The 21,804-nt window shown below is 65.0% G+C and overlaps 2 protein-coding genes across 5 annotated transcripts; one reads left to right on the top strand and one right to left on the bottom strand.

Annotated features, from left to right (window-relative positions):
* Positions 1–3,129: 3,129 nt before the first annotated feature.
* ADAT3 (adenosine deaminase tRNA specific 3) lies at positions 3,130–6,366 on the bottom strand. Of its 2 annotated transcripts, none has more exons than XM_045000070.1 (2): positions 6,124–6,250; positions 3,130–4,683 (listed from the first exon to the last, which is right to left on the bottom strand). In XM_045000070.1, exons 1-2 carry the CDS (start codon positions 6,152–6,154, stop codon positions 3,668–3,670), a joined length of 1,047 nt encoding a protein of 348 aa, XP_044856005.1. In that variant the 5' UTR covers positions 6,155–6,250; the 3' UTR covers positions 3,130–3,667. The 2 variants fall into 2 exon arrangements, with proteins under 2 accessions (XP_044856005.1, XP_044856006.1); XM_045000071.1 differs by lacking the exon at positions 6,124–6,250 and adding an exon at positions 6,349–6,366 and having other exon boundaries at positions 3,134–4,683.
* A 43-nt stretch (positions 6,367–6,409) lies between these two features.
* On the top strand, positions 6,410–21,712 carry LOC123356655 (dnaJ homolog subfamily C member 3-like). 3 transcript variants are annotated; one of them, XM_045000042.1, is made up of 12 exons: positions 6,410–6,431; positions 8,148–8,258; positions 8,575–8,699; positions 11,242–11,316; positions 11,473–11,616; positions 12,634–12,815; positions 13,024–13,143; positions 13,936–14,041; positions 17,577–17,697; positions 18,714–18,846; positions 19,780–19,928; positions 20,073–21,711. In XM_045000042.1, exons 2-12 carry the CDS (start codon positions 8,192–8,194, stop codon positions 20,213–20,215), a joined length of 1,365 nt encoding a protein of 454 aa, XP_044855977.1. In that variant the 5' UTR covers positions 6,410–6,431; positions 8,148–8,191; the 3' UTR covers positions 20,216–21,711. The 3 variants fall into 3 exon arrangements, with proteins under 3 accessions (XP_044855977.1, XP_044855975.1, XP_044855978.1); XM_045000040.1 differs by lacking the exon at positions 6,410–6,431 and adding an exon at positions 6,442–6,574 and having other exon boundaries at positions 20,073–21,712; XM_045000043.1 differs by lacking the exon at positions 6,410–6,431 and adding an exon at positions 7,027–7,045.
* Positions 21,713–21,804: the final 92 nt, after the last annotated feature.

Here is a 21,804-nt window from a genome sequence, read left to right on the forward strand (position 1 = left end):
CTCAAGTTGCAGTGGGGGAGGTTTAGGTTGGATATTAGGAAAAACTTTTTCCCTAGGAGGGTGGTGAAGCACTGGAATGGGTTCCCTAGGGAGGTGGTGGAATCTTCTTCCTTAGAGGTGTTTAAGGTCAGGCTTGGCAAAGCCCTGGCTGGGATGATTTGGGTTTGGTCCTGCTTTGAGCAGGGGGTTGGACTAGATACCTCCTGAGGTCCCTTCCAACCCTGATCTTCTATGAGTCTATGGTGGGACAGGGATGGACAATTACAGCAGGGTCAGAGGAGCAACAAGAAGAAAATCAGTGGGGGAATCTGCTCAATATCTTGGATGTGTGTGACCCAGGGACCCCTGAGGACATGAAGGGTGCATAGGGATCCACTGGCTGTGTGCCGAATCGGTGGCTCCTACTGACAGCCAGTAACGGGCCGGTCATTTGCAAAATGTCGCTCTTGCGTCTTCTCCAACGTACGTCTGTTTCCACCCGACGCAACCAATCAAGACGGTGAAGGTGAGACGCCATCACGAGCGCTACAGGGAGAAGCCCACGGCAGGCGGGTATCGTGTTTATGAGTAAGCTCAAAGCACGAGTCTGGTCTAGCAGGAGAAGCCGAGGAGTTGCCCGGGCTCCTTCGCTGCGGAGAGCGCGGCTTGTGTCGTGAAAAGGGGACTACGGCCAACCTGGCTGGAAAACAACTGAGACGTCACGGGGCGAACTCAGCTTCGTTAGACAAGGCGACAGCATTTGGTTCAGTAAGTCGAGGCTTTGAGGCGGCGTCTTAACGGATTTATTTTACTGGGAACCGTTCGTTTCCGGAACTTTGACTCGCAACTTTTCAAATCGCTCTGCTTGGTGAAATAAACGTTCCCTTACGACCATGGGGAGGCTCGCAGAAGCAGTGCCAGCTCATGCCACAACCCCGCATCGCTGGAGCCATCGAGAGAGATCCCTGGCGTCTGACGGCCCAATTCTGGAGTCTTGGGGAAAGTATGAGACCTTGGGAGCCAGCCCCCTAAAGGGGTCACTCCCAAGGGACTGGATGCTGGCTGGGGCATAGACCGGACCCTGCAGACCCATAACAGCCCCCTTTGGCCACAGCATCACGGGGAGTTGTCTGTCCACTCTGCCCCCCGGATCCTTTTCAGAGTCCCGTGTCCCCCAGTCTGTAGCCGAGCTCTTTGCGTCTCCCGTCCTGTCCCACGGGGCTTTAAATCGGTTACTCCTGTGCAATTACCGGGATCAATCAAGCTCGTCATCTTATAGCTGGCTGCCGTAAAAGGCATCATGTTCGAGCAGGGCAGCTTACGACAACTTCCAGTGTGCCCTGTCCTGGTTCTTACGTACCACTCCACCAACCTTCGTGTCATCCGCCCAAAGATTGTATATTTCACACCCTCCAGTCAATGACGAATCCCCACGGGCACCTACTTTTTGAGATGTCACTTAGCCGCGAGGGTGGCGCTTTATTGAGATTGTCGTTTAATCAGAATGTCATAGACTGTAAGGTCAGAAGGGACCATCTAGTCTGACCCCCTGCACATCGCAGGTCGCAGAATCTCACCCACCCACTCCTGTAACAAACCCCTGACCTGTGTCTGAGCTACTGAAGTCTTCAAATCGTGGTTTAAAGACCGCAAGGTGCAGAGAATCCTCCAGCAAGTGACCCGTGCCCCATGCTGCAGAGGAAGGCAAAAAACCTCCAGGGCCTCTGCCAATCTGCCCTGGAGGAAAATTCCTTCCCGACCCCAAATATGGCGATCGGCTAAACCCTGAGCATGTGGGCAAGACTCACCCGCCAGCACCCAGGAAAGAATTCTCTGCCGTAACTCAGATCCCATCCCATCTAACGTCCCATCACAGACCACTGGGCATATTTACCTGCTGATAATCAAAGATCAGTTAATTGCCAAAATGAGTCTGTCCCATCATACCATCCCCTCCATAAACTTATCAAGCTGAGTCTTGAAGCCAGATGTGTCTTTTGCCCCCACTGCTCCCCTTGGGAGGCTGTTCCAGAACTTCACTCCTCTAATGGTTAGAAACCCTCGTCTGATTTCAAGTCTAAACTTCCTAGTGTCCAGATTATATCCATTTGTTCTTGTGTCCACATTGGTGCTGAGCTTAAATAATTCCTCTCCCTCCCTGGGATTTATCCCACTGATATATTTATAAAGAGCAATCATATTCCCCCTCCGCCTTCGCTTCGTTAGGCTAAACGAGCCTCTGTGAGTCTCCCGTCCTGTCACGTGGGGCTTTAAATCAGTTACTCCTGTGCAATTACCGGGATCAATCAAGCTTGTCATCTCATCAAAGAGCGAAATCAGGTTTGTTTGAGACTTGTTTTCCATAACGATAGGACTGGCATTAATTATCTTCCTGGCCTTTCATTCTCTATCGATTTATTCCCTTATCAGCTTCCCAATAGATTGCTGACAATATACCTCCGGAGGGCCCTCTCTCTAGTGCACGAGAGGGGGGGATTCGTTGGGGGGTTCTCCCAGGCCAGGCAGGAATCCCCCCCAGCTCTCTGGCCGCTACACATTGCACCTACATCAGCCCGGGAGGCACGGGGTTCTGCTGCAATTAGGGCGACCAGATGTCCCGATATTTAACCCTTTGTCCCGCGGCCCGATCAGTGTCGGATCGGGACGCCGTTTGTCGCAATATTGGGGTAAGGAGGCGAGTGGGAGGGAGGTGCTGACCCCGTGGCTGGAACACCCATGGGGAAAAATTGCAGCCAAGCTCCCCCCACCCCCCGACCAGCGCAGCCATGTCCCCGCCGCCTAACAGCTGTTTGGCGGCACGTAGCAGGAGGGAGGAGCGGGGATGCGGCCGCGGTCGGCAGCAGAGAAGAGGCGGGGCGAGGACTTGGGGGAGGGGGGTGGTATGGGGGCGAGGGCGGGAAGAGGTGGGGGGCGGGTGAGCACCCACCCGGCAGAGGGGAAGTCGGCGCCGTAGGGGTGAGTGGCCCGTGGGGAGGCGAGCGGTGGGTGGGGGACTGAGGAGGGACGCAGCGAGCCAGCAGCAGGCCGGGGGATGAGGAAGGACGCGGTGGGGGGGGGCGAGTGGGGCGGGACCTGGGGCTGAGTGGGGGCGGACTGTGGGTGGGGCCAATGTGCCCCCATATTTTAGTGGGGTGATCTGGTCACCCTGGCTACCATCTTCAGCTGGCCCATGGACCCCGGCCTGGCTAAATCTCCCCCAGCCTTGGGTCACCAGGGGGGCACAGTGGCGGATTTGGGGGCCTCAGGAAAAATCTCCCCCCCCTACGTCCCTGGAACAGCTCTCACAGAGCGTCTCTGGGGCGCAGGGGGATGGGGTTGGGGGGGGAAGGCGGAGTGGGGGTGGAACGGGGGGGCTGTGAGGGAAGGGGAGGAATTGGGTGGGGCCACAGGTGGAGGGGCTCCAGACTCACCGTCTCAGCCCCCCGGGCGAGGGGGGGCAGCTTCACCTGCCACCCCTGGGCCCAGCTCCCACCCATCAGAACCGGCTGCAGCACGGCCCGTCCCCCAGGAAGCCCCCCCAGCCCAAACGGGCACAGATTTGGTGGCCGACACCCTCCTCCCCCCGGCACGTAACACAGCCAGATCCCCATTAAAACAACTTTATTTAAAACACCCCCATGTCCAGCTCGGCTTGTTAAAACAGACGGGCTAAAAGCCGCGCCCGGCGCTAGCGGGCAGCGGGCTCCCGGCCCAGGCGGCGGCAGGGCCCCTCCAGGACGCCCCGGAAGACCTCGTAGCGGTGGTTGAGGTCCGGGCGGCCGTGGAGTCGGTAGCCGGAGCCCAGGGCCCCGTGCGGGGAGGCGGCGCCGTAGAAGACCCGCTGGATTCTGGAGTGGACCAGGGCCATGGCGCACATGACGCAGGGCTCCCGGGTGAGGTACAGGTCGTAGCCGGTGCAGATGTAGGGCAGCCCCTCGCCGGGCAGGGGGCAGCCGTCCGGGGGCAGGAAGGAGCAGGCGGGATAGTCCCGGTAGCTGTAGGCGCCTCCGCCCTGGCCGCGAGCCACCAGGTCGATGCAGACCATGGCGGCGTGGAGCAGCGGGTGGAGGCCGTTCCGGCAGTCGTGCCCCACCGCCAGGACCCGCCCCGTGGCCGGCTCCACCACGGCGGCGCCCGCCGGCACCATGCCCAGCTCCGCCCCCCGGCGGGCGGCCCGGACGGCCTGCTGCATGTGAGCTTCCATGGCCGCCTTGTCCTGGGGGGTGAAGAGGCGCCCGGCCAGGGCCCGGCTGGTCCGTTTGTTCTCGTGGAAGGCGGTGGGCCAGTGCCGGGCGGCCGCCTCGAACTGGGGCCGGGTGAGGGGGGCCCGGGCGGGCACCTGCACCAGGAAGGGCTCCCCCAGGCCGCGCACGTCCACCCGTCCGGCGGGGAGGAGCTCCGCCAGCGGCCGCGAGGCGCCCGGCGAGGGGCCGGCCGGGCAGAGGAGCAGCTCCAGCGGCTGGGTCCCCCCCCGCGCCCGCACCCGCTTGAGGTGCGGGAGCTCCGGCAGGGGGCGGGCGGCCGCCAGCTCCCGCACCAGGCGGGACGTCTCGGTCCGGAGCAGCACGGGGGCGGCGTAGGCCGGGGTCAGCTCGACCTCCTGCGACTCCAGCTCGGGCAGCACCAGCACCGGCTCCCACGGGGGGTCCGCCGGCTCCTCCATCCTCCTGCGCTTGCAGTCTGGCTCCATCGCCCCCCGGCCTGCTGGGGAGAGACGGGGGGAGTTGGGGGGCAGGGGAATGGCTTGGACATGGGGCTGCAGCACCGTATCCCGGGCCAGCCCCTCGCTGCAGCCTGGGCCCCTGGATCCAGCCCTGCGGGGTCCTCACTCCTCAGGATCAGCCCCCAATCCTGACCCTCCAGTGCTCCTGAGCAGGGGGCTTCTCCCCCCGTCTCCTCCTGGGACTCCCATTCCCACGACCCCCCAGTTCCCCTTCCACACTGGGGGGACGTTGGCAGCCCCCACCCCCGCTTTCAATGTAGATCGCCCCAATGCCTCCCCTCCCCTCTACAAAAGGGGCTTTCCATTGACCCCTTGCTAGCCCCCCCCACCCCTTTCGCATAGGGGGCTCTCCTCTCCCGGCCCCACTGACCCATCCCCCTCCCTCAGCCCCAGACGCCGCCACACCCCTGCCCCCCTCCATGTGGGGGGCACCTCCTGAAAGACCCCAACCTTCCCCCCCAGCCACACACCCCTTCCCTTGCCGGGGGGGGGGGCTGTCTCTCCCCTCAAGGCCTTCCCACCCCCCTCCATGGAGGGGTGGGGGTTCTTCAGATACCTCAACTCCCCCCCAGACACCCCTTTCCCTCCTCAGGGGGGTTCACCTATGAACTCCCCCCAATGAACACCCCGTTCCCCTTCATGGGGGGGGAACTCCCCTCCCTCGGCCCCAATGATCCCCCCAGGCACTTCCCACCCCTCCAAGCAGGGAGGCCCCTCAGTGACCTGCTCCCTGCCCCCTTTCACATGGGCGGGGGCTCCTCTCCCCCAATGACTCCTCCCTTCCCCCCAACATGGGGGGGGGGTTCCCCTCCCACTTGGGGGCTCCCCAGAAATCTCAGCTTTCCCCTCCCAGCCCCCCAGAACCCCCAGCCCCTCCAGGACCCCTTGTCCCAGCCCCCCCAGGATCCCCCCTCCCAGCCCCCCAGAACCCCCCCCGGACCTCTTGTCCCAGCCCCCCAGGATCCCCTCTCCCAGCCCCCCCAGGATCCCCTCCCATTCCAGCCCCTTGTTCCTGCCCCCCAAGATCCCCCCTAGACCCCCTGTTCCAGCCCCCCCAGGACCCTTATCCCAGCCCCCCCAGGATCCCCCCTCCCAGCCCCCCAGAACCCCCCCAGGACCCCTTGTCCCAGGACCCCCCCTCCCAGCCCCCCAGAACCCCCCCAGGACCCCTTGTCCCCGGACCCCCCTCCCAGCCCCCCAGAACCCCCCCAGGACCCCTTGTCCCAGGACCCCCCTCCCAGCCCCCCAGAACCCCCCCAGGACCCCTTGTCCCAGGGCCCCCCCTCCCCGCCCCCCAGAGCCCCCCCCAGGACCCCTTGTCCCTTCCCCCCAGGACCCCCCTCCCAGCCCCCCCAGACCCGCTGTTCCAGCCCCCCCCAAGATTCCCCCTCCCAGGACCCTCCTTCCCCTCCCTCACCTACCCTTCGCCCCCAGTCCAGGCCCCGCCCCCATTCCCGCTCCCTCGCGCCCATTGGCTCCCGGCGCTGCCCGTCTGCACAGGGGAGCGTCCCGATTGGTCAACCGCGCCCGGCGGGAGGGAGGGGAGGGGAACGCGGAAGCCTGAGAGAGAGAGAGAGCGCGCGTGGCGCCGCGCTCCTCCGGGGCATAGAGGCGGCCGGCTAGAGCGGAGGGGGCCGCGCCCGTACCATAGAGCGCGGCGGCCAGAAGGGCAGGCGGAAGTGACGCGCATACCACGGAGAGGCCGGGGGCCAGAGCGGCCGGAAGTGCGGTATGCGGAAGTGCGGGGCTGGCGCCGGAGCGGGGGTGCTATGGAGCCCGGGCGGGGAGCCGGGCCGGGGCTGTGGCGCTGCGGGCGGCGGCTGCTCTGGGCCGCCTCCCTGCTCTGCGTCCTGCTGGACCTGCAGCTCCCAGGTAACCATGGCAACGCGCCGGAAGTCCCCCCTCCCCCCCCCGTGTGCGGGGCCCCCTCCCGCGCGGCTAGCCCCGCCCCCTCCCCGCAGGGCCAGCCCCCCGCGCGCTCCCGTCTGGCCCCGCCCCCTGGGCCGCTCCTAGCCCCGCCCCCACCTGGACGACCACCCTCCTCCTTGGCCCCGCCCCCTCCCTGCTGGCCCCGCCCCTAGAGCGAAGACCACCTTTGCATTGGCCCCGCCCTCTCCCTGCTGGCCCCGCCCCCTGGGTCGCGCCTAGCCCCGCCCCCCACCTGGATGACCATCTGACGTCTTAGCCCCGCCCCCTACTGGCCCCGCCCCCTCCACCTACCAGCTGCTCTTTAGCTCCTCCCACCTGCTGCTGGCTCCTCCCCCTGGTGCTGCCCCTCCCCCCCCCCCGCAGAGCAGGGGAAGCAAGTGTGAAAAATCGAGGGGGGGGGCGATAGGCGCCTACGTAAGACAAGGCCCCCAATGTGGGGCCTGTTCCTACCAAACGGGGACAGCCGGGCACCCGAGGGACGCCACGGGCGGGGCCCCCCCGTAAGTGGCGGGGGAAAGGGCGGGGCCTGGGGGTTGGGAGGGGGTCAGGAGAAAAGGGGTGGTGCTGGTGGGGCAGGAAAGTGGGGGTGGGGTTGTGGGGGGGGGCAGCGGCTGGAGAGTGGGGAAGGTGAAGGGTCCCAAGACTGGGGATGGAGGGGGTGGGATTAGGAGAGTGGGGGTGTGGCTGGTGGGGAAGGGGCGTGGTCAGGAGAGTGAGGGAGGGGCAGGGGCTGGAGAGTGGGGGTGGGGTTGTGGGGGAGGGGGCAGGGGCCGGAGTGTGGAGGTGGTGCTGGTGGGGTGGGGGTGGGGTTGTGGGGGGGAGGGGGCAGGGGCTGGAGAGTGGGGGTGGGATTGTGGGGGAGGGGGTAGGGGCTGGAGAGTGGGGGTGGGGTTGTGGGGGAGGGGGTAGGGGCTGGAGAGTGGGGGTGGGGTTGTGGGGGAGAGGGGGCAGGGGGAAGAGCGGGTGAGGTCAGGAGAGCAGGGAAAAGTGATGGGGTGGGAAGGTGGCTTCAGGGCAGGTAGCAAGGGGGCAAGGCCGGGAGAGTGGGGGCTAGTATAGGAGGGGGTTATGGGGGGTCTGGGCAGGGCCAGGAGAGTGAGGGCGGGGCTGATAGAAGGGGGCGTGGCCAGAAGTGTGAGAGCGGGGCTGATAGAATGGGGGTGTGGTCAGGAGAGTGAGGGCGGGGCTGATAGAAGGGGCGTGGCCAGGAGAGTGAGGGTGGGCCGATAGAATGGGGGCGTGGCCAGGAGAGTGAGGGTGGGGCTGATAGGAAGGGGCGTGGCCAGGAGAGTGAGGGCGGGGCTGATAGGAAGGGGCGTGGCCAAGCTAGCAGGCACTGGACAATGCTGCTGCCTCAGGAAGGGGTGGAGGTTTTCCAAAGGAGGCCGGGATGCTTTAGACCCCCCAGATGCACGATGTGGGGGGAGAGCGCCGAGGTGCCCCTGTGGTTCTCTGGCTCCCGGCGCGGTGCGTAGATCGGGGTCGGGGAGCCGCTGAGCCGCTCTGTCCGCTGCAGGTTTGCTGGCCTCGGGGCAGGCGGAGATCGAGAACCACCTGGAAATGGGGCGCAAGCTGCTGGCGGCCGGACAGCTGGCCGAGGCGCTGTCTCACTACCACTCCGCCGTCGGTGAGTGGGCGCGGGCGCGGGGCGGCGCCGGCTGGCCAGGGAGCACGGCGGCCGCCAGCCTCCTCCGCGCTCGCCGGAGTGCCCTGGGGACAGTGGGCGGGAACTCGGCGCCAGGGAGGGGCGTTGGGGGCGGGGGGACAGCTGGGGGGCAGGTACGTGAATGGGGCCTTGCGGTTGGCGGGAAGTGGCGGGGTGTGCAGGGAGAGCAGATCTGGGCGGGGCTAGGCAACCGGGGGGCGGGGCTAGGCAACCGGGGGCGGGGCTAGGCAACCGGGGGCGGGGCCAGGACTCCGGTAACACATTCTCCTTCCTGCAGAAGGCGACCCCAAGAATTACCTCACCTATTACAAGCGCGCCACCATCTACCTGGCCATGGGCAAGTTCCGCTCGGCGCTGCCCGACCTGTCCAAGGCCATTGAGCTCAAGCCCGACTTCCTGGCCGTAAGTCCCAGCTGCTCGTCCCGCTTCGGGCTCGCGGGGTGACTGGCTAACGGTCGGTTCCTTTCGCCGCTCCCCTCCTGGGGGGCCGTGGGCCGGGTCCCTTCTGAACCGGGCCGTGCTTGGCCCTCCAAGGCCGTCGTCTCAGCCCCCTCCCAGCTGCTGATCTGTTCCCGCCGGAGCTGGTCGGGAATTGCCCGATGGAGAATTTGTTTCGGTCAGAAAAAGGCGATTTGTTCTCAGGACGGCCCCCCCGGGTCAGGTAGCCCAGGCGAGTGGTCTCTATGAAGGACGACTGACGTACTTAACGCCAAGTGGGGAGACTGGCTCTCCCCTGGGGGGTCAGAGAGCTTAGCTCGCGGGGGTGGGAGACCCAAATTCGTCGATCCCAAGGCCGGAAAGGACCACTCTGAGCATCTCACCTGTGTAATAAACGCCAGAGACCTTCCCCAAGATATCTCCAGGTTAAATTGCAGCAGCTCTCGTCGAGAAGCAGCCGATCGAGATTTAAACACGGCCGGGGGCGGTCGGTGGTTTCAGTAGTGAGTTACCCCCACTGTGAAAAATGTACGCCTTATTTTCTGACTGAATTTGTCCAACTTCAATATCCAGCCATCGGAGCTGGTTAGACCTTTTTCTCCTAGATGGACGAGCCAGCTATTATCACGTGGCTGTTCTCCGCGTTGGTGCTTAGAAACGGTGGTCAGGTCACCCCTTCATCGTCTCTCTGATCCGTTTAGCTTGACAATCTCCTGCCGTCTCTCGTTCTCGGGCATGGTTTCCAATCTTCCAATCGCTCCCGTAGCTTCTCCGGTTCATCCACGTCCTTCTGGAGTGGTGGAACCCCGCGGCTGGACGCAGGATACCAGCAGCGATGGTCACCGAATACAGAGAGAACGTTACCTACTCGAGATTCCTCTCTCGAATCCCTGAGCCGAAAACCGTGCAGATCGGGGACTCGAACCCAGGTCTCCCTTGCGCTAGCTCTAACCACTAGGCATTGGCTATCCAAGGCATTCTCTCTCTCTGCCTGAGCTCAGACACAGCTGTTCAGAATGATTCCCGGCCAGCACTGAGCTGCCAAAACTGATTCAAAACCGGTTCGGCCGGATGCGTGTTGACATAAACGTGTAAATAGTGTTGCCGTTCTGCTTTTGTGGCCAGAACAAGGTAGTTAAGGCACATGACTGGGAGAGCTCGGGGGATTCGCCCGACTGCCTCCCAGCTGGGCCTGAGGCCAGGCCTGGCCTCTTTTGGTGCCTCAGTTTCCCTCTCTGGGGCTAATGACACTCTCTGCCTGGGGTTAACTAGGGTCTGTGAACTGCTTTGGTATGCCGGAGGTGTAACAGGGAGAGCCAGCTAAAACCCTGAAAATCCGTCTGCCTGTTTTTAATTCTCCCTAAATATGATTTTTTTTTATGGCCAGGGTTTTCAAGGTACCTAAGGGAGACACCACTGAAAGCAGGTTGCGATTTGCAAAAGATCCTGCTTGAGGCAGCGTGGGCTAGTCTAGTGACCCGGATTCTGTTCCCAGACCGGTGACCCTGGGCAAATCACTTTGCCTCAGTTTGCCCATCTGTCAGACGGGGCTAATGGATTCCCCATCGCTGACCGTTTTAAAATCAACGGATTCCTCTTTGAAGCAGAGCAGGCCTGAGAGGGGATGTCGAGGCTGCGATAAAAACCTCACAGCCCTGAGTTTCAGGGCCCAGGGCAATTGATTTGGGCTAAAAGTTGCCGGGCAGACATGCAGGATCTGAGAGCCAGGACTCCAGCTAACCCGAAGTGGCCGCACTCCAGTTTTTAGCCCCGCGAGCCCGAGTCGGCCAACCTGGGCTGCGCCGTGGGGCGCTGATTGCAGCGTACCGGGACCCTGGGAGGAAATGGCTGCTTCTGATTTTAAAAGTCACTTGGGCCAGTTTTTTTGGGGTTTTTTTTAAAGGTAAGAATGCCCCTAAAAATCTAGCGGGGGGGGGGTTCTCAAGCTGGGGGGCACGAGGTTATTACAGGGAGGCTGCAAGTTGCCAGGCCTTCTGGTGGCCAGCCACATGCGGGGCTGACCGCCCGAGCCCTTCCGAGCTGGGTGATCGGAGAGAAGCAGCTGCTGGCCGAGCACCCAGCACCGAAGGCAGCACCGCCCCCCAGCAGCAGCGCAGAAGTAAGGGTGGCCTGGTATGCAGGGGGGAGGGGGAGTCTTCAGAACCTGAAATATTTTCCAAGTGGGTCCCAGTTAAAAAAAAAAAAAATAAAAAAAATTTGAGAACCCCCGTGCCTCAGTTTCCCCGCTCTGTCAAACAGGGATAATGACGCTGACTCTCCTCTGGCACGGGCGCTGCGCTCCATAGCCGAAAGGCGCTAGGTCCGAAACGTTAAGATAGCCTTGACTTTCCCGTGCCACGTAGGCTCCTCCCTCGGCTGCTTTAGCAAACCTCCCCTGGGAACCGAACGTGGCACCGGAGCACAACCCGCCGGGCTTGAGCGTTAAGAACTTTGCCTCGGTTTGAATCACTGGGAATCTGCTCTCGCTCTCTCTCCTCCTCCCCAGGCCCGGCTGCAGAGGGGTAACGTCCTTCTGAAGCAGGGGAACACGGAGCAGGCCAAGCAGGACTTCGAAGCCGTGGTGAGTGCCGCGAGAAGGGACCCCCCCTCGTGAGCGGCGTGGGAATGGAACCTCGGCCCCCAAAGGGCACTGGCCGGGGGACCCCCTCCGGGCCTCTGCCAATCCTTGTTGGGTTTTTCCCCTCCCCTCTGCTTCCCCCTTCGCGCCCCCCCGCAGCTGCAGAGCGACCCCGGCCACAAGGAGGCTCAGACCCAGCTAGCCAGGCTCACCGAGCTGGAAGTGAGCATGCAGGAGGCCCGGGCGGCCTATCAGAGGACAGACTACGCGGGAGCCATCGGCATCCTGGAGCGAGCCGTCGAGGTACGTGCCGGGGGCGGGGGGATCGCGCCGTCTCCGAGCTGGGGAGAGGGGGCGCTGCTGGCCTGAGCCGTTCCGAGGTGCTTTGACCCCCGCACGGGTCGCTCTTTGGTGCATCACAACCCGCTTCACCTGTAGGGTCCCAGCTGGGACTACATCTCCCATGATGCACCACAGCCACGGACTCCCGGGATGCGTCCCCTCACCCTCCGAGAGGCAGAGGCTGCCATGATATCGGCCCTGGGAGTCTGGTCCGAACTACATCTCCCATGATGCACCACGGCCACGGACTCCCGGGATGCGTCCCTTCACCCTCCGAGAGGCGGAGGCTGCCATGATATCTGCCCTGGGAGTCTGGTCCAAACTACATCTCCCATGATGCACCACGGCCACGGACTCCCGGGATGCGTCCCCTCACCCTCCGAGAGGCGGAGGCTGCCATGATATCTGCCCTGGGAGTCTGGTCCGAACTACATCTCCCATGATGCACCACGGCCACGGACTCCCGGGATGCGTCCCCTCACCCTCCGAGAGGCGGAGGCTGCCATGATATCTGCCCTGGGAGTCTGGTCCGAACTACATCTCCCATGATGCACCACGGCCACGGCCTCCCGGGATGCGTCCCCTCACCCTGCCAGAGGTGGAGGCTGCCATGATATCTGCCCTGGGAGTCTGGTCTGAACTACATCTCCCATGATACACGGCGCTTGTGGGGAGGGAAGGTGAGGCATGATGGGAGTCCCTGGCTGTGGTGCATCATGGGAGATGCGGTCCGGCCGGGAAGCCCCGCCCATCGCAGAGAATGGGGAGATGGGGCACCCGGCATACAGTTCCCACGGGGCAATGCAGCAGCATTTCCAAACGCAGCTCCCTGTGCAATCCCCCTGGGCCGGCCCTGCCTCAGTTTCCCCGCTCTGGCGGAAGGACACCATAAAGCCCCCTTTCCCAGGGTGCCGTTCGCCCTCAGGCCAGGCGGGGTCCAGCCCCTCTCACCCTTCCCCTTTGCTCCCTGGGCCGCAGATCTCCCCGTGGAACCCCGCTGCCAAGGAGCTGCGCGCCGAGTGCCACCTCCTGCTGGGCGACTACGGCCAGGCCATCCTGGACCTGAAACCCACCACCAAGCTCCGCGCCGACAACCGGGCGGCCTTCCTTAAGCTCAGCCAGCTCTACTACGGCCTGGGGGAGCACCCGGAGGCCCTGGCGTGAGTTGGGGGGGGGCACGAGGCGGTGTGGGATGTCTGGGGGCGGGTACGAGGAACCTCCCCCACCCCAGGCCACCTTGAAACCCTGCCCCGGAGGTGACAGGCTTTGGCTCCGAGCCCCGCCCGGATGCGCTGGAATCTCGGAGGGTGGGGGACCCCCGCGCCTCCCAGCCACCCGCCCCACCTGTCCCCGGTCTCCCCTCCCCAGGCAGGTGCGTGAATGTCTCAAGCTGGACCAGGACGACAAGGCTTGCTTCGCCCACTACAAGCAGGTCAAGAAGCTCTCCAAGCAGCTGGAGTCGGCCGAGGAGCACGTCCGAGCGCAGAGGTGACGGCCCGGCCCGCCCGCTTCCCATAAAGCCGGGGGCCGTGAGAGGCGGGGTCCTCCCAGCCGGGTGGGCTGTGGCTTCAGGGGGTGCCTTGAAATCCCCCCTACCCCTCCGCTGCATCTCTGGGGAGCAACCCCCGGATTGCTGGGAGTAGTGGAGGGGCTGAGATGCAGCTGCCTCTGGGGTGGGAATCTCTGGGGAGGAACCGCTGGATTGCTGGGAGTAGTGGAGGGGCTGAGATGCAGCCACCTCTGGGGTGGGACCTGGGAGCTGTTTATATGGGGACCCCTCGCTTAGCGCTGACATGCGGCCAGCTCTGGGGTGGGGCACGGGGGCTGTTTATACAGGGACCCTTCGCCCAGCTCTGAGATGTGGCCAGCTCTGGGGTGGGAATCTCTGGGGAGTCTCCCCTGGATTGCTGGGAGTAGTGGAGGGGCTGAGATGCGGCCACCTCTGGGTTGGGATGTGGGGGGCTGTGTATAAGAGGACCTCTCGCCCAGCGCTGAGATGCAGCCACCTCTGGGGTGGGACACGGGGGCTGTTTATACTGGGACCCCTCACCCGGCACTGAGATGCAGCCGCCTCTGGGGTGGAGCACAGGGAGCTGTTTATACAGGAATCCTGGGGGCAGGCGGGTATTCTGGGATCTCTTCCTCTGCCCCTTTCCCCCGGAAGCCCCCCCCCCCCCCCCGGCTCTAGGTCTGGCGTGTTGTGGGTGTTCCGTTCCCCTCCCCGCCCCCTTGCCCGCTCGAGCCCTGCCGGCGGGTGACCCGTGCCGTTCCCGGGGCCAGGTACGAGGAAGCCATCGACAAGTACAAAGCGGCCATGAAGACGGAGCCGCAAGTGGAGGTTTATGTCGTCAAGGCCAAGGCGCGCATCTGTCACTGCCTGTCCAAGGTGAGCCCGGCCTCGCGCCCGCGTCCGCCCCGCGGGCTGCGGGGAGAGCCTGAGGGAGCGCCCCCCGGGGGTGGGAGACACAAACAGCGGGGTTGGGACGGCTGTATGGGCGCGGACGCCTCACCCGGTGCTGAGATGCGGCCAGCTCTGGGGTGGGGCACGGGGGCTGTGTATACGGGGACCCCTCGCCCGGGGCTGAAATGCAGCCAGCTCTGGGGTGGGGCGCGGGGGCTGTGTATACGGGGACCCCTCGCCCGGGGCTGAAATGCAGCCAGCTCTGGGGTGGGGCGCGGGGGCTGTGTATATGGGGACCCCTCGCCCGGCACTGAGATGCAGCCAGCTCTGGGGTGGGGCATGGGGGCTGTGTATACACAGACTCCTCGCCTGGTGCTGAGATGCGGCCACCTCTGGGGTGGGGCGCAGGGGCTGTGTATACAGGGACCCCTCGCCCAGTGCTGAGATGCAGCCAGCTCTGGGCTGGGGCGCGGGGGCTGTGTATACGGGGACCTCTCGCCCGGCGCTGAGATGCAGCCAGCTCTGAGGTGGGGCGCGGGGGCTGTGTATTCACAGACTCCTCGCCCGGTGCTGAGATGCGGCCACCCCTGGGGTGGGGCGCGGGGGGGCTGTATACGGGGACCCCACGCCCGGTGCTGAGATGCAGCCAGCTCTGGGGTGGGGTGCGGGGGCGGTGTATATGGGGACCCCTCGCCCGCCGCTGAGATGCAGCCAGCTCTGGGGTGGGGCACGGGGGCTGTGTATTCACAGACTCCTCGCCCGGTGCTGAGATGCGGCCACCTCTGGGGTGGGGCGCGGGGGGGGTGTATACGGGGACCCCACGCCCGGTGCTGAGATGCAGCCACCCCTGCGGTGGGGCGTGGGGGCTGTGTATAAACAGACTCCTCGCCCGGCACTGAGATGCAGCCAGCTCTGGGGTGGGGCATGGGGGCTGTGTATAAACAGACTCCTCGCCCGGTGCTGAGATGCGGCCACCTCTGGGGTGGGGCGCAGGGGCTGTGTATTCATGGATTCCTTGCCTGGCGCTGAGATGCGGCCACCTCTGGGGTGGGGCGTGTGGGCTGTGTACACGGGGACCCCTTGCCCGGTGCTGAGATGCGGCCACCCCTGGGGTGGGGCACAGGGGCTGTATATACGGGGACCCCTAGCCCGGCGCTGAGATGTGGCCACCCCTGGGGTGGGGCGCGGGGGGTGTTTATACACAGACCCCTCGCCCGGTGCTGAGATGCAGCCACCCCTGGGGTGGGGCACGGGGGCTGTGTATACACAGACTCCTCGCCCGGCGCTGAGATGCGGCCACCCCTGGGGTGGGGTGCGGGGGCTGTGTATACACAGACTCCTCGCCCGGTGTTGAGATGCAGCCACCCCTGGGGTGGGGCGCGGGGGGTGTTTATACACAGACTCCTCGCCACATTTCCTAGATTTCGTCGGGTTTGAGGCCAGAAGGGCCCATTGGCTGTAGCCGGGTCTCCTAGCCACGGGCCGTTCCGTTCCCCCTGTGCAGAGCGCGAAGCATTTCGCTCCTCGGCAGGACCCGCCTGGTGTGCGCCCTGTGCCGAGCCGAGGCCCCTGCCGCGGCAGGGAATTGAGCGGGGAGACCCGCCCCACATCACCCGCCCCCTTGGGTCCCGGCCGATCTGACCCGGGGGGGGGGGGGAATTCCCCTGGTGAGGGCTTGGACCCTGCGCTTGTCCAGCAAGGGGCGGCAGGACACACACACACACACACACACAGTTGGGCCCGTCCCCCCCAGCAGGGGGCAGCAGGGACACACACACACACACACACACACACACACAGAGCAGGGCCCGTCCCCTCCAGCAGGGGGCGGCAGTGGGGACACACACACACACACACACACAGAGCAGGGCCCGTCCCCTCCAGCAGGGGGTGGCAGACGCAAACGCGCGCACACACACACACACACACACACAGAGCAGGGCCCGTCCCCCCAGCAGGGGGCAGCAGAGACACACACACACACACACACACAGAGCAGGGCCCGTCCCCCCCGCAGGGGGCAGCAGAGACACACACACACACAGAGCAGGGCCCGTCCCCCCAGCAGGGGGCAGCAGAGACACACACACACACACACAGAGCAGGGCCCATCTCCCCCAGCAGGGGGCAGCAGAGACACACACACACACACACACACACACACACACAGAGCCAGGCCCATCCCCTCCAGCAGGGGGCAGCAGAGACACACACACACACACACACAGAGCAGGGCCCGTCTCCCCCAGCAGGGGGCAGCAGAGACACACACACACACACACACACAGAGCAGGGCCCGTCTCCCCCAGCAGGGGGCAGCAGAGACACACACACACACACACACACACACAGAGCAGGGCCCGTCCCCCCAGCAGGGGGCAGCAGAGACACACACACACACACACACACACACACACGGAGCAGGGCCCGTCCCCCCAGCAGGGGGCAGCAGAGACACACACACACACACACCCACGGAGCAGGGCCCGTCCCCCCCAGCAGGGGGCAGCAGAGACACGCACGCACACACACACACACACACACACACGGAGCAGGGCCCGTCCCCTCCAGCAGGGGGCAGCAGAGACACACACACACACACGGAGCAGGGCCCGTCCCCCCCAGCAGGGGGCAGCAGCGGGACCGGCCCAGCGCCTGCTCCCCCCCCCCCCCCCGCGCTCTCTGTAAAGGGGCTTTGAGGAGCTCTGTGATTGGCCGTGGCGCTAAGCCCCGCCCCCTGCGGGCGGCCCGTGGGCCCCGCGGTCGTTCCAGGGGTGGCGGCAGTCGGGGGGACGGGGCAGTGCCCAGCAGCGGGTGCTTGTGCCCCCCCAACGCAGAGGCTCTGGGCCTGTCCTGCGCTCGCTGGGCCTGGCTCCGGGTGCCCCTCCCCTGGGGTTAGGACGGGTCCGAAACCGGGGGGTCGTTTCCGGCCGGAAAATCCAAACTATCCTAGGATAGGAGAGACCCTGCCTGCAACCCCCCCCCCCCGGGGGGGCTCTCGGAGGGGAGAAATGGTGCTGGCCAATTATCCAGTCGCCCGACTTGCGGGAATCCGAACTCCTGGGTTCGATTTCTGGTGCGGCCGCGGTGGGACCGACGGCAGGTGGCCGACGGCCGCGCGTCCGAAAGCCGCCGCGTGCTTCCGCCCCCTAAAGCGACTCGATCGAAAGGCCTCGCTTTTGAAAACGGTGCCTTGACCTTGCGTGCCTCAGTTTCCCTCGGTGCGGTGGGGAGAAGTGACCCTTCCCTGCGGTGCCGGGAGGGCCTCCGAAGGCGGGCGAGGGGCTGGCGCAACGCAGCTCCGTCGGGGGGCTGGGGGCTGCCGGCGGAGCGAAAGATCGGGACAAGTTGCGTCTCGGGATGGGGGACCACCACCCAAATATGGGGATGGTCACGATTTTAGCGGGACGTCTGGTCACCCTCTGTCTGCCCCCGTGTGTGCCCAGGGTAAGACCCCGGCACCGCAGGGCAGCGGTCCCCACGGCCGCAGCCTGACCCCCCTCTCCCCCCTCTCCGCCAGAGCAAACGGCCGCAGGAAGCCGTCGAGGTCTGCACGGAGGCGCACCAGCGGGACCCGGGCAACGTCTTCGTCCTGCGGGACCGGGCCGAGGCCTACGTCCTGAACGGGGACTTCCAGAGAGGTAGGGGGGCCCGGGGCGTGGGGCCGAGCCGGAGCAGCCCTCTCCCCGGCCTCCCCGTGGGGAACGTTCGGGGCCGGCTGCCGGCGATGCCGCCGCCCTCGGGGAAGGAGCCCCCCGGCCCCGTGCTGGCAGGCAGCGCGGCCTAGCGGCTGGAGCACCGCCCGGGGGGTCGGGACTCCTGGAGTGGGGTGGAGCGGGGCGGGTCTGGGAGCCCGGACTCCTGGGTTCGCTCCCAGCTCTGAGGGGGAGTGGGGTAGGGCCAGTGTGTGTGTGTCTGGGGTCAGTGGGGGCACGTCTGGGAGCCAGTGAGGTGGGAGGGGCTGGGAGCCCGGACTCCTGGGTTCTACCCAAGCTGGGGGAGGGGAGTGGTGTGGGGTATAGTGGGGGCAGGGCAGGGGGAGGGGCTTTTTTGTCAAAATTTTTCAGTGGAAAATCCCCCCCCCCCCTTCAAAAAAGGGGCAGAAATCGAGTCTGGACGAATTCGAGATGAAAACTGGTACTTCCTGGGTGACGTGGTTCTGGGGCCGGGGGTCCCCTTGTGAGACTGCATATCCCATGATGCTCTGCAGTCCTCCCTCTTGCAGGCGGGAGGCATTGCCTTCTGGGAATTGTAGTTCGGGGTCCTTATGACTCCCACGACACCCCCCCCCCCCCCGATCTACCCCCTTCGAGATGGGGGGCGGGGCGGGAGCTGTATTTGGGGGGGTCTCCGCCTTCCCCGAGGCCCCTCCGCCAGGGGCTCCCACGCTGCACTACAGCAGCGGGGGGAGAGACCCCGGTGCATCGTGGGCGCGTCCCGCGGGGGGCCCTCCATCTCCCATGATGCACCGTGATCGCCCCTCAAGGGAGCGCCGTCGCCGTGGTGCATCTTGGGAGCTGTAGTTTCCCCGGGGAGCCCGCCGAGGAGAACCGGGCACCCGAACGCCCGCGGCCGGCAAGCGGCAGCGACGGCTCCGGGCCGGTCCCTTGGCGCAGGGAGCCGGGCACGGCGTGAGGCAGCTCTGCTTGCTCCGCAGCGGTGGAGGATTACCAGGCGGCCAAGGAGCTGGACGGGGAAAACGAGGAGGTGAAGGAAGGGCTGGAGCGGGCCCAGAAGCTGCTGAAGCAGTCGAGGAAGCGCGACTACTACAAGATCCTGGGGATCCGGAGGTGGGGGTCACTGGCCAGGCCGGGCTTCGAACCGGCGGCGTGGGGGGAATCTCCCCTCGCGGCTCGCAGTACAGGGGATATGACACCCGCCACCCGACGGGAAGTCGTTCCAGGGACCCCCGGGGCCAGGGGGAATTTGTCCCGCGTCGACGTCCAGCTGTGGGTTCTGAGACCTTCGCTGGATCAGAGCCCGGGTTCTGTGCCCCGTGGAGGTGCTTCTAGCCCGGGGGGGTCCCCTCACGGCCCCCCCGCCCTCTCCCACCTTTACCTAGAGCGGCTCCGGTTCCCTGTTCCCGGCCAGTGGGAGCTGCTGGGGCGGTGCCTGAAGCACAGCAACACCCCCCCCCACACACACACACCTGTGCCCCTGCTCCCCCACGTTCCAGCGGTGCGGGGGCAGGGCGGGCGGGGAGCCTGACCTGCCTCTGGTGGGCACCGGGCCGGAGCCCCCCCCCGAGCCCCCCCTGCACTCGAACCCCCTGTCTGAGCCCTTGCTGCACCCTGCACCGACCCCCTGCCGTACCCCTCCTGCACCCCGACCCCCTGCCCTGAGCCCCCTGCTGCACCTGCACCCCTCCTGCACCCCACACCCCAAATCTCTGCCCTGAGCCGCCTGCTGCACCCCTCCTGCACCCCACACCCCAACTCCCTGTCTTGAGCCCCTGCCACACCATACGCCCCTCCTGCACCTTCTGGGGGTGACGCGGCCCTCGGGCCAATGCACTAGTCCTCATGTGGCCCCCGTGGTCCTTTGAGTTTGAGACCCCTGGGCTGGACCTGGGGACCCCAGACCTGGACTCTCTGGCGGCCCGGCTAGTGTAGACGGGACCCCGACTGGGCCCGACCGCCGGCGCGACCCCCCCCCCCCAATCCGCTCTCTCTGTTCCGCGTCCTTAACCCGCCTCTTCCCCCCCCCCCCCCCCCCCCGGCCAGGAACGCCAACAAGCAGGAGATCATCAAGGCCTACCGCAAGCTGGCCCAGCAATGGCACCCCGACAACTTCCAGTCCCCGGACGAGAAGAAGGAGGCGGAGAGGAAATTCATTGACATCGCGGCCGCTAAGGAGGTGCTGACGGACCCAGGTAGGGGCCTGGCCCGGGGGGGCGGGCGGCGCCTGGGCAGAAGCAGTCGGTCACCCTGGGGGCCTGGCAGAAATTCTCTCCTCCCAGGCCACGGGCAGCAGTGCCTAGTGGGTAGGTCCTGATCTCCCCGCCTTTCCCCTCCAGACATGCGGCAGAAGTTCGACTCCGGAGAGGACCCCTTGGACCCCGAGAACCAGCAAGGAGCGGGAGGGCACCCCCAGCACTGGCCTTTCGAGTTCAACCCCTTCGGCTCTGGCAACTTCCACTTCAAATTCCACTTCAACTAGCGCGGGGCGGGAGGACGCGCTCCGGCCCGCGCGGCGAGGGGGAGACCGGGCCCGACGGGCTCCCCTGCAGTGACTGCTGCCCGCGCCCCGGAGCCGCCTCCCGCTCATCGCCTCAACCGTTTCCTGCCACGTTTCTCTCCGGCCTGGGAACGGGGCCGGCTCCGGGCCGTTGGCTCTCCCCGGGAGAACGAGATTGTTTCGCCACCTCTCTCGGGTGCGTCAAGAAGGCCCGCGAGGGTCGCTCTTTCTGCGCTGAACTTCTCGGAGAACCGGCTCGATTCGCTCCGCCTGCGCAGCCTCTCGGCCCTGGAGCGAAGCAGCTTTTTAATTCGCTTCCCGGCGGCGGCGCGCGATGGCTAACGCCCAACGCACACTTAGGAGAAAAGCGGTCGGTGTTGAAGCTTCGGCGCGAGCGTTGACTGGAAATGTTCCCCTCCAAAGGAGAATGATTTGCCCCGGGGGCTGCCTGCCGCACGGGAAACGCGTCTGCTTTGGAAAGTTACGGCTTTTGGTCGGAACAAACAAATGCCTCAAAAATGACACATTTTCTATTTGGCCTCATGGGAGGTGTCATGGGGGGGGGGCCATTGCCTCCTATGGGGTTGGCCTGCGTCTCCCATAGGGGCTCCCATAATGCACTCCTCCCCCTCCAGTAGTGGTGCATCATGGGAGATGGAGTCCAGTCCAGAAGGCGGAGCACAAGGTGCTCGAACTACATCTCCCACGAGATTTTGAATTCCCGCCAGGAAATCGAAATTGTCCCGCAGGAAAATTTAAGACAAAACCATTTTTTTTTTTAATTTCTTCATTTTTTTGTTGCGATTTTTCGCAGACCCCTCTGCCTTTTCGCCGAGCCCTCCCCCGTCACGTCAGCGGGGGGCTGCAGGGCACGGGACCCACATAGCCGACCTCCAGCGAGCCCTGGAAAGCCGGCCAGGCATTTCAGCTCAGAGTCCGGGGGGGGGCGGGATATTTGCTGGATTATTTATTAGTATTTTTTTTAATGAACCAAAAAAAGCCTTTTCCCCCCCTTAAGAAAATCTCCTTTGCACAGTCACGAGCTCTGGCTGAAACGTCACCCCCGTTCCAGGAACATTCCCTGATCTATTTTTCGCAGAAGAAATCAAATTCGTTTCCCCTTCTTGGCAAAATCCCGCCCCGGCCTTTGTGTCGCTAACCAAGACGCAGCCGCCTTCCTAGCTCCCTGTTCCGGGTCCCTCTCGGTGGGCCGAGCGGTTCTGTTCTCCCTCGTTCTACGAGGCCGCCGGGAATTTCTGTCCGGGCGGCTGAACTTTTCTTCAGTGAATGATCGTTCGCACCCTCCGTGCCGGTGGCTGGTAGCGTCGCCGCCCCCCCCCTTTGCTATTTTATAGATACGATTTTTAACGTTGATTTATTTTCAGGACCGGGTGGCGCCCCGGAATCATTGCACGGGGGTGGCCCCCGCGCCCCCGCCCCCGAGCGTTGGGATTAAAGTTTGTATTGCAAACGGGGACCTGGTTTTCCTTTGGGCGCCGGCCTGCTCGAGCTGGGCTGGGAAGGAGGAGCGGAGGCTTTCCGGGGGCCTGAAAGGGTTCACTGGGGGGGTA

Source organism: Mauremys mutica, chromosome 26, assembly GCF_020497125.1.
Source record: "Mauremys mutica isolate MM-2020 ecotype Southern chromosome 26, ASM2049712v1, whole genome shotgun sequence".
Taxonomy (NCBI): Eukaryota; Metazoa; Chordata; order Testudines; family Geoemydidae; genus Mauremys; species Mauremys mutica.

Coding starts and splice junctions, on each gene's coding strand:
- LOC123356655 (XM_045000040.1), top strand. CDS start 6,472: ATGGAGCCCGGGCGGGGAGCCGGGCCGGGGCTGTGGCGCTGCGGGCGG. Junction 8,259..8,574: donor TCACTACCACTCCGCCGTCG/GTGAGTGGGCGC, acceptor TCCTTCCTGCAG/AAGGCGACCCCAAGAATTAC. Junction 19,929..20,072: donor GGAGGTGCTGACGGACCCAG/GTAGGGGCCTGG, acceptor TTTCCCCTCCAG/ACATGCGGCAGAAGTTCGAC.
- ADAT3 (XM_045000070.1), bottom strand. CDS start 6,154: ATGGGGGCGGGGCCTGGACTGGGGGCGAAGG. Junction 4,684..6,123: donor GCCTGGACTGGGGGCGAAGG/GTAGGTGAGGGA, acceptor GTCTCTCCCCAG/CAGGCCGGGGGGCGATGGAG.